An 11,656-nucleotide genomic window follows, 5' to 3' on the forward strand; every position below is an offset into this window, starting at 1 on the left:
ATCAAAGGTCCATTAAGCCCCAGAAATGCTTTCATTTTATTTCTCAAAATCTTAAGTTTTTGGTATTTTTTTATAATTTCCATCAATGTACTGAATGCCTTGTTACCTTAACCGTCTTCTTCTTCAATTGCTTTTTGTCAATTAGTACATTTATAGTGACTAAATGTTTTGTATGGACGTCAAATTACTGTTTTGTTTACATTTTACTGGTTTTATGACAAGACATTTAACATTTTTGAGCTTTTTATTCAGTTCACAAGCATGCAACATGCTCTAAAACCATTATTTAAACTTTATAACACTCATGCTTAACCTTTCTAAAGAATTAAATATTTGTTCAGTTCTGAGGCATAATGTGCGTTTAGCATAAACATTTAAACACGGAGAATGAAAACTGTTATCTAAACGTGAAGCAAAATACTATTGTGAGTAAAGTTTTTACGACACTCTGGATCTTTAAACCTATCTTTCTACAATGTGTACACACGTAAAGATGTTTAACATTACACATATATACCTGTATTTAAAAGTTTAAAATTTAGACTTGTCAGGTTATTAAAGCTTTATCTCGCTTATGTAGGTCAGGTTTTATTTTTTTGAAAAAAAAGCAATATGTTGTGGAGTTTAGTATCAATAGTTTTAAGTTTACTTGCACTTAAACTTTTTATGAGTGTTTTAAATAAAATCAAAATCAGCAATTATAAGGGCCGGTATGTACTCGTAACAGGTTGCGATTCAGGGTTTGGTTATTTATTAACCAAAAGACTGGACTTGTTAGGTTTCAATGTGTTTGCTGGATGTCTAACCAAGGCCGGAGTTGAGAATCTAAGAAGCGTGTGTTCAGAAAAAGTAACCGCTGTTCAACTAGATGTATCGAACGATGACAATATAAATGCAGTAGCAGGCCTCGTCAAAAAGAAGCTTAAGTCAGACCAAGGTACAATTTTACTTTAATCGTACTTTAATCAGAGTAATGAATTAAGCGCCAAGTTATTATTTCAGTACATAATTATAAAATGATATTGATGTTCAAACTCCTGCAGACAAGATATAACTGAATACTTCTAAATTGTTTGAATATTACTTCAAGGTGTTCCTTTAATATACCTAAATTTGGTAATCAATTAGAAATTAATTTGCTCAAATTTTCAAAAGAACACGAGTTACATTATCATTATGTCTATTTTTGACACCGTGTATTAGGACACCAGTTGGTTTCTGCATTTAAATAAGATAACTAGTAACTGATATATATATTGCGATTGTGACATAGGCTTGTGGGCAGTCGTAAATAACGCTGGGATTCTGGACAGTATTGGCCCAACATCATGGCAAACACGAGAAGACTATGAAAAAACAATGTCAGTAAATCTTTACGGTGTCATCATGGTAACCAAGACTTTTATGCCGCTGGTTCAAAAAGGAAAAGGCAGAATCATTAACACATCCAGCGTCATGGGAAGAATTGCCTTTGCCAACGCATCCTACTGTATTTCTAAATATGGCGTGGAGGCTTTCTCAGATGTCCTTAGGTTTGTGACTTTATTCACGTGCAGAATAGAATTTATTAAAACACTTAACACTATATTAATGTAATTTCTACAAATATAAAACTTAATGCCCATATTTCAATCTTTTACCTGTAGAGGTAAGGTGCCGCTGTCAATTTCAAGCGTTTGGAGTGGTGAATAACACACGTGACATTTTCTGTGTAACTAATGTTCTCTATTGTATAAAACTTAGTATACAAAGTGATTTCATATTTTAAGCAAACATCAGTAAGATTTGACATCACATTAAACAATAAAATCACATATCATATCTTACTTTTGTATGCTCTCAAGTGGTGAAAAGAAATGTAATGTTACTTAATGCATGAATGAGGGAGATGAGGGAGAAAATTATTTTAATTCATCTCCTTAATAAATAATGTACAGAAAATAAAAACATTCAAAAAAGTATAATACGGAATATGAAAGTAATTTAATGGTAGGTAAGGTATCCAAAAATTGTCACAAGACACGAAAATGGTAAAACTCATCAATAAGGGAGCAACCAACCATCACAAACACCTGCATTTAACATTTGCAAATAAAAGCTTTAAAATATGTAGAAGATATACTTGTTCAAATATTTAATGCATATCATTATATTTCCTCCCTTTAGTTTTTTTAATATCATTTTACAGTAATACACTAAAAAAAACTTTGCACCACCCTACTTTTAAAGATTTTTATGCCATGAGTAGTAGTCTTAAATCCTGTTAAAATTACTATTTTAAAGAAGTATTCAACATAATAAAAGAATACCAAATATCACGCATATTCTACAGTTTACGATACAGAAATATGCATGACTTATATATAAGGATAACCGCATTAATGTCAAAGTCTAAAATTATTTCGTTTTAATAACTAAATACAAATATTGTATAAGCAACCTTACTGAATAATGCCATTATATTAAAAGGAAACTAAAATATGAAAAAGTTATTACAATGTAGGTTATACTTATTAACATCATCTTTAAAATTATCATACATAGGTTTTGGAGTAACAGTTCAAATATCACCCTGTAATTAGATAGTGTTCAGGTAAAAGTCGAAATAACTTCACATTTTGCCATAGTTGTTTTGAATGTGTCATTCTACTTCATAATTTATATTCATAACTAATTTGACTTAAAATCTAAAAATATCTTTCGGATTGAATGTTAAAAAGAGTGGGACAGTCTTTTTATATTATGAGTCGTTTTAATATTTCACCTTAAACCTTTATTTAGTATCAATTATGGGCCAATAGCGATTATATTAGAGTCAATCTTTTGAAATATATAGTAAATTCATCTGAACTTGACAAAAACACAATGTGTGTTATGTCACTTTAATAGCTTACGTTGCTAATCACATTTGACAGACATATTTGATTATTAAAATGTTATGTAAAAGGCCTTTTGACGGGTTTGTTTTTACAGTTTCGTGTATGTTGGAATGCATTTATGATTTTAATATTTATGTAATAGAAGAATATTTAGTAACTTACAAATATAAAACAAGGAAAGGTACAATAATTTACATTTCAGACGAGAGATGTATGGATCAGATGTAAGCGTACACATTATAGAACCGGGATTTTATAGAACAGCTATATTGGACAGAGAATTATTTGAACGAAAAGTGGAAACCAAGATAACAAATTTACCGAAGGACATCAAAGAGACACTACCTGTCAATTTAGTTAAACTAAGTATATCAAATTGTAACAATTATTCGTATGTAAATGTCTCTGTAGTTGACCGAATTATACATTCTTTGCTTGGATGTTTGTTTTCAAGTATGCATTATGTTTTATTTTTTGGTGGTGGTGAAACCTTATCCTTCGGACTACGGCAGTAAGCCACATTGAATTTAAAGCAGCACAAGTCAGCTACCACTGGTTCTTACTTATAAGAATGGTTGTTGCAAGCAACTTTGTATTCATATTAGGAAACCATTGAGCAGTTTTTAAACGTTTTATGGAATGTCAATCAAATGCTCATTGAAATATTGTTTTGTCGTGACGGCTTAAGATATTCAAAATTTTAACATAACTCGTGATTGTGTAACTTTACACAAAATTTAAGATATAAATAACAGGGATAAACATGCTTATAGACTCTGGCTGTTCTTGTTTACATGCATGCTCTCCTTCCAATAAAATAGACAAACAAAGGCACCATGATAAATATTGTATCGATATTTTCCGTTCCTCTCATATGTTCTTTCATTTGATACTAAAAAATTATCTCGCATTAATTTTTGAGGCCGGTTTTGAAATTTGTCCTTTTATAACGATGCCGTGGCTATTGGCAATGTGAAAGAGTCATCGCAAATGTGACGAAGCCGACATAAACATACAATAATGCCGTAGACATAATGGAATTATCTGATTTATATTCATTGATAGACGTAAAGAAAATCTCCAAATTGAATGATATAGGGTGTTCAGTATCGACTACGCCTATATATCTATAAAAGATTAAAGGTGAAATAATATTTCATCACTGATTGGATAACTTGCAAGTAAAAACTTCAGTATTTTGGTATAGTATGTAAGATGTGCATAGCTAGTGTCTTTGATCGGGATTATTTGATTTTTGTTTTTGAAACTTAGTCTATGTAAGTGTATTCTTTTTTTGATGTATCTGCTTGTGAAACACAACACACGAGTTGTTATTTTAAAAAAAATTCTAATAAAGTTAAACTTCGCATCTAAAATGCATCTAAAAAGATGAGAAAAATTTTCTACATTTTTTTGAAAAACAACGGATATTTTTAGAAACTGTTATTTAAAATTTGATCGATGGGTCTACAACAGAAGTGTCGAGGGCTCTCATTTAAACATATCTCCAAAATGTGAGAGCCCTTGTTTAGTAGGGGTGTTAACACTATACAACCTAGTCTGATAACAGAGTAACAATATCAGACATGGATAGTGTACTCCGCATCAAAACTCCGAACAAGTATAAATTAGTCGTTAAACACCGCAGAGATTATTAATATTTCATTTAGAATAAAACGACTGAAAAGAAAAGATTCATAGAAGGTCTGTTAATTTCCTGTTAATATCGGATTAAGAACATAACTTTGATTGATATAATAGTATGATGTAGTATATGGTAAAAAATAGTTTTTTATAATAGTATGATGTAGTATATGGTAAAAAATAGTTTTTAGCACGTTTTGTTAATGTTAAATTTTGAAAATGTATACCATTCAAATACCCTAGTATATATAACTCATGCTATTTGTTTCGTTTCGTAGTTCTGAACATATAAACAAAATTAAAAACGTAGACATTTCCAGTACATTTTGTTTCAATTTGCATTTCACAGTGGGCGATGGATTTGAAAGATTAGTAAAGAGAGTGGCATCTTCAAATTTGCAAGAGGTTGTAGATGCATACATAAATGCAATAACATCAAGATTTCCAAGGAAAAGGTACATTATTTTTTAAGCATTTAATAGGTTATATATACCAAAGATAAAAGACCATATGAGACATGGTTTAGCCATTCGTTACAGAATTACATGATACTGTTTCTTTGTTTCTTTGAGGGATACATCCACTGCTCGTATTCTAGAAGTATTTATAATCTGGGGATTTATCCCCTTTATTTATACACACCATGGTCTGCATGTCTATTTTGAAACATTTTTATGAAACGTAAAATATGGATAGATGGTAGTATGGAAATCATTCACATCATTTTTATCTTGACTACCATTGACTACAGGGAGTATATTAAGAGCTCTCATACTTAACAAACGTCGGCAACCTCGTCATGATTTCTGATTCTAGTTTCTCGGCTTTTGCACTATAAGTTCTTTATTTCTTAATGTATTTATTGCAAACTTCAAATATAACTTTCTAGTTCTGAACCACATCATATGTGACAAGGTTATCAACTCTAGCACAAAAATTATCAGAATTGCCTCCCTTGAATTTTTCATGCAAAATATTTTCTTTTAAACTTCTTTAATGTTTAAACTTCATATATATGTTTCTTATTATCACTCAAATCATTTGTGAGAATGGTTCAATACTCTAGCAAGACTATTTCCAGAATTATGTCCCCCTTGAACTTAGATTTTATTTTCGAGAAATTGGTATGTTTTATTCCAACTTCTTCATTACTTAAAGGGTTTACTTCAAATTCTCACATCATAATATTATGACGAGGTTTATAAATCTAGCATCCATATTTCCAGAATAATTTCCTCCTTAAGCTTTGAATTTTTCTTATTTATTCTTTTAACTTTCTTATACTTCAAATTCAAAATAACCATTCATTATGAACAGCTTCATTACTAATTGTTAAAACTCACATCATGTATGGCGTCTTGCATCTTTATTTCAAGAGTTATCTCCTCTATAAGAATTTTGTTTTTCAAAATGTTATATTTTGGTTACAGGGATGTTTCAAAAATTAACTTTAGAGTGTCCTTCAGTCCGTCTGTCTGCCTGTACATTAAACTGTTCCTGTGATCACTTTTAAAGAACTTGTCCAACAAATTTACTTAAAATAGAGAAAAATTGAAACATAAGTGAATGGCCAATGGCCCTTCAGAATGTTGCTGGGGTTCTAACCGGTAGGGGACTTATGGATTGCTTGCAATACTATGATAATTGCTAGTTCTCATTATGACGAGCATGTGTGATAACTTAAAAGTAGCATTATATTCAATTTTTAAAAAGAGGTCGGCAGTCTTCTTAAAATTTCAATTCCTTGAAATATTACTTATTTACCTCAGCTTGAAATAAAAAAAATAAAATAGAAAAATATCACTTTAATAAGCGTGTTTATCTAACCTGAATATAAAATAAGTGAACGAATATTTCAAGGTCTCGTGCATTGGTATGAAAGTAAAAGTAAAACAATTAAGATTGAATCAAATTACCGACTACATGTATTACATTTACACCAGTTTAAACTTTACTTTGTTCTATTTCTTTGTTCCATTCTATTTCACTTACTTCGGTAGTTGGGAGGGTCCATGGTATACACAAAAAGTATTAATGAAAAGAGAATAATTGAAGATTTGTTAAACAAGAGCTATGTAAAACCACTGACACATTATCTGTTTATCATTATTTATTTTCATATACTTCAAATAAAAGGGGAATACAAGGTCGTTTTAAGGGATATTCGTGAAATTTTTATAAGAGTAAGTTTTAATGTTGTTTAACATTTGTCGTTATGTTAAAAAATCCCGAACTTTTTCTTCGTGGTTAATCAACATTCTTGTATTAATTGTTAATATGATAATGTATTTTTACATTAGATTCATTATTACCAAAAGGTTACGAACAGTATTTTATGATAAATTACTCATAGACAAGGACGAAGTACGGTATATTTATTATAGAATTTTTAATATAGTTTTATTTATATTAGTCCTTAAAACATACACTTGTGAGTGTAATTACAAATTGTTCATAATTTTACATTGTGAGCTTTATCTTTTATTATATGAATTTCTGCCTATTTTCACTTTGGTTCCACTTAGTGGAAATCAAACATGGCTTCAAAATTACATTAATTAATCAAAATTAAAAGTAATAGAAACGTCTTGAAAAAAACAGTGAATTTCTTGATCAAAAGGATTTTCCTTAGAATATTCAGTTTTTCCCAACTTTTTCGCATGAAATGATCGCTAAATCAAAGCATTTGAAAATAATTTCCAAATAATTTATTGAAAACAAAGAGGTGTTCACGTGGTGGAGTCGGAATGGTCTCCTTTTGAACGCACATAGTAGTGCAATAACTTATTGTGATTTCAATTTATTCAATTTATTTACTAACCAATTCAATATCATATGACCAATAATGACCTTGAAATTTTGAAAGAATGTTTTACAGGTATTTATATTACTATGTCTAGATGATAGCGACACGCACTAGTTCGTATATAAATATGTTGTTAATATCGATGACCCAATTGATGATCTCGGACTTTTCATTGGATTTCTTTATTGGACTTTTGTGCAAAATATCTGACAGTGTAAGTCAGTTTATAAAAGAAAATGGATTTTTAAGATATAGTTTGTATAAGAACAATAGGGCATTGGCATAAGTAGGAAATATAACAGAAATATACAAAAATTTGATATAACGTGGAAAGTATCAGTGAATCTGCTTCGTAACCGAGTAAGTATTTCTGTTTTTCTTTCTTCATGGTGCCCATCCTCATGCCCAAATTACAGGCCAATGCACTATTTAGAATAATAATAGGAAAAAGTATAATTGGGTGAGGGGGGGGGGGGGGGGGTAGAATTAATAGAAGAAAGAACAAATCTAAAACGAAACCAAAAATTTATGTCTATGCTATTTGACATGCAAAGACATTTTTGTTTAATTATTCAGATTTCTTTAACACAGTAAAATTGATTTGAAATGTTTTACTTTACACCGATGACCTGAGATCTAAGCTTGAGTAAACTTTTAGTATATGTTTACAAAAGATTAAAAGCTGTAGTAAGTATAACTTAATACGGACACAAGCAACGTGCAATTGTTGGCGTTCTTTAGATACTAAATCAAACACTTGTTTTTCAGTGCGTTAAAATGTATAATTGAAAATAAGTAGGAATTTGTATCATTCACGCAAATAATACCTAAACGTTGAACAGAGATGGGGGGGATGGAGGCGCTGTTATAAACCTTTTTTCGAAATAATACCGTTTACATTTTTCCGGAAACCTAAAATCATCCGAATCACCATACGCATTTGAATGCAGTTCCAATATATCCTATTTTTTATCGGATTACTGCGCGTATGCTATTACCACGTGTATAGCGTCTAGCCGACTTGCATAATTATGGAAAAAAATATGAATGGCTACCGTGTTACTCAAGCATCGACCAATTTCTGTTCTCAAAGCTTCCTGTTAGCAAAAATCTATCCATTAATTGTGTCTATAATTCTGTTCGAAGAAAATATTTTCCAACCAAAAACGTTTCGTTGTTGTTACTTTGTACATGTTCTTTTCAGAAAGTCTACCTTTATTACCTATAATGTATGTATGTATGTATGTATGTATACGAATGTGAATATACGCACATTTTATAGATATGTATGGGTAAGAGTTTGTATTAAGACGACCGTAGGGAGTCATCAAACTCTTCCCAATATAACTGCAAATTGGCTCTTACAACTCCATATTAGATGAAAATATAGAAAGTGTCACCTCTTTAATTAAGCATAACATTGTTTTTTTCCTCAGCAGTCACGTAGAAACGCCTGTACTTAATATAAAGGTATTGGTATATAACTAGCATCAAAAGTCGCCAAACTGGAATACTTGTTTTGTTTCCTTTCTATCCTTCATTTGGTAATTATTGCAAACATTTTCAAATACTTTGGGCTTTATTTTTTGTTTTCAAAAAGTTTTTTTTTCAGATGTAACTCAAAACTTATATATAAAGCAAATTTTACATATTATCAAAAGAAGTATTTAAGCCTAATAAGCGGTCGGTTAATTTCAATACAAGACCGTGACAATGCATTTAGATTTAAAAGTAGATCTGGGTAGCCGAAAAACCCGTATTCGATAAAGTGGTTTTCCATTTTGTAAATCGGGTAGGTATTTTAATACAAGTATGTACATGTACATATCACGGCTGTAGTAAAATGACGTTATATAGACATATATATTTTGACTTGTTATTACATGTAACCACACACACAATTTAGGAGCAGAATATCTAATAGTTCAGCAGACATTTTCACAAAAAATCTTACGATTTATCTTAAGTTTTTCACTTACGATAATCGTAAGTTAAATCTTAAGTCATTTTCACAAAGCCACTCGTAAGTTAAAAATTTATCTTAAGATAAAAAATTCACTTACGATAAATCTTACGACAAAAACATCCCTAGCAACGTTCATTTGATAGTGATGTGCATGCTCTATATTTGATTCCGGTTTAAAAATCAAGTTATAAAGAGCTTGAAATATGTAGGCCTATTGAACACAACCAAATTTCAATAAGAACAAAAAAATGATTCAAACTAATATGATTTATATCTTGATTGAAGATAATTATATATATCTAAAAGATTCAGAAAGAAGGTCTACTATGTTATTAATAAATAAAAAGGTACCACTAGTACATGCTGGCAATGAAATCGAACTCACCAATTGTACAAATTATAAGTTTTCAATAATACTAGTCTACAGTATGGAGTTCACATTATTTTAAACTATTCATAACCCTCTCCATCGTGACGTCATCAAGTCATGACGTCACAAATGTATATGTTGAAAAATAATTATACCTCAATTTGTGTTATTTATAGCATACTGTTTGCTTAATATTTAGTTGTCCTCAACTTTTGTTTATTTTTATTCAGTTTAGGTAAGAGATACATGATATTTTACCCTTAAGAGTGAAAAAATTACACTTACGAACGGGGAAGACCTATCGTAAAGTTACGACAGATTTTGCACTTAAGATTTTCTTAAGATTTTTTGTGAAAAGGAGATTTATCGCAAGATTTCTCTTACGACAAAAAATTGTCGTAAGATTTTTTGTGAAAATGTCTGCTGAACCCATAACGAAATTCCCAAAGTACTTTGGAAATAACCGATTTTTTTGTCAATGTGAAACCAAACACGTAACATACACATCGATTTCACTAGTTTTTTAAAATTTAAAGGCTATCCGAACAATACAACATACAATCAGTATATTGTATTTTTTTGAATATTGTTAAATTTTGTGAAATGTTTTTATTTTATCTACAAGTTGTACGTCGTTTACTGCATCAAAGCCGTAATCTATACGTTCATACTGATGAAATATTTGTTGTTGTATAGGTACTGTTTTAATTATGGTAAAAGATATACCAAGGAAATGTACTATGCTCATCCTTGAGTAAAATATTTTTATCACAGAAATTCATTAAAATCTATGGAATTCTTTGCAAATATGTTTTAATTTGAATAAATGAATGGGGAGCTGCATATTTATTTTTGTAAGATGAAAACGTGTGTATTTCATATTTACAAAGAGACTATGTAGCAAATATCAATACTTTCTAATATCAAATTTGAGCATAGTATATCTTTAAACTATGGTTGTACAATTGTTAGAATACGATGTAAAGTTGATCAAGTTTGTACATTGAACTGACAGTTTTATTACAGATCGTCTAGTATATAATGGCTTTATCAAAAGAAACCGCGAAGTATCCACCAGGAATAGTAGTTTCAGCTGCCATCGACCTTGGTACCACGTTTTCCGGTTATGCATTCGCTTTCAGGTATATTCATATATAATTTTAGCTTGATTGCATAGGTATTCTGTTAAAAAAAATCAAGTAAAATAGAGAATCATTCAATTCGGCGAGATATTACAGTACATCATAATTTATTTTCATGTAATGTACAAGACATTTAGTTAGTTAGTTAATTGCTATACATTTCACTTGATTGAAATAAAACAGATATTGATTTGTTACAAACTATATGAAGTCCCATGTCGCAGAAGAAAAAGTAAAACAAAAACATACAAAATTGTACAAAACATATGTATAATGTTGATATCTGTATATATCAATATTACCTTTTTAAAGCAGCACGCCTCCAGATTCATGCTAATTTTCATGAAAAAAAAATTGAAAATGTGTTTGAATGTGCAATATTGTAAAGTAATCACAAGGAAGCAAATTACACATTATTAGTGGCAATTACAAGCCTCGCTAATTACCAAAAAGTGGTCAAAACATGCATAAATAGCCTTTACTGCATTCGTAACGCAGTAGAAATTTAGTAGTAAATACTGAAAAATCAGTCGTAATCGCACATTATATGTAAAATATCACTTGAATCTTGAAACCTTTTACTTTTCCTTACATCTTAGTTGTCTACATGTTTCTTTTCAGTTTTTTTCAAGTTTGATTTTATTGAAATATTTTGACTCAACTGGAAGCATGTATCTTTCAAAAATATTGTCCTGTTTGTAATAGTCAATATACATGTATTCGAACAAAGAACCAAAACAAAACAAAACCTCAACAGAGCAAGGCTCTTATTATGTTATTCTTCAATACAGGGATGATCCTTATAGAATATTTGCAAGTACATGGCATTCGAGGACAACGGCAAACTTG

At 30.1% G+C, this 11,656-nt stretch overlaps 1 protein-coding gene across 1 annotated transcript; it reads left to right on the forward strand.

The window, feature by feature from the left end:
• The first annotated feature begins 547 nt into the window (after nucleotides 1-547).
• On the forward strand, nucleotides 548-4,994 carry LOC132755000 (17-beta-hydroxysteroid dehydrogenase type 6-like). The gene is made up of 4 exons (XM_060745775.1): nucleotides 548-937; nucleotides 1,274-1,532; nucleotides 3,082-3,245; nucleotides 4,873-4,994. The coding sequence occupies exons 1-4, from the start codon at nucleotides 613-615 to the stop codon at nucleotides 4,992-4,994; spliced, it is 870 nt and encodes a 289-aa protein (XP_060601758.1). The 5' UTR covers nucleotides 548-612.
• The last annotated feature ends 6,662 nt before the right edge of the window (nucleotides 4,995-11,656 follow it).

The sequence above is a fragment of the Ruditapes philippinarum genome, unplaced genomic scaffold, assembly GCF_026571515.1.
Source record: "Ruditapes philippinarum isolate M1 unplaced genomic scaffold, ASM2657151v2 ctg25542_1_1_1_1, whole genome shotgun sequence".
Taxonomy (NCBI): Eukaryota; Metazoa; Mollusca; class Bivalvia; order Venerida; family Veneridae; genus Ruditapes; species Ruditapes philippinarum.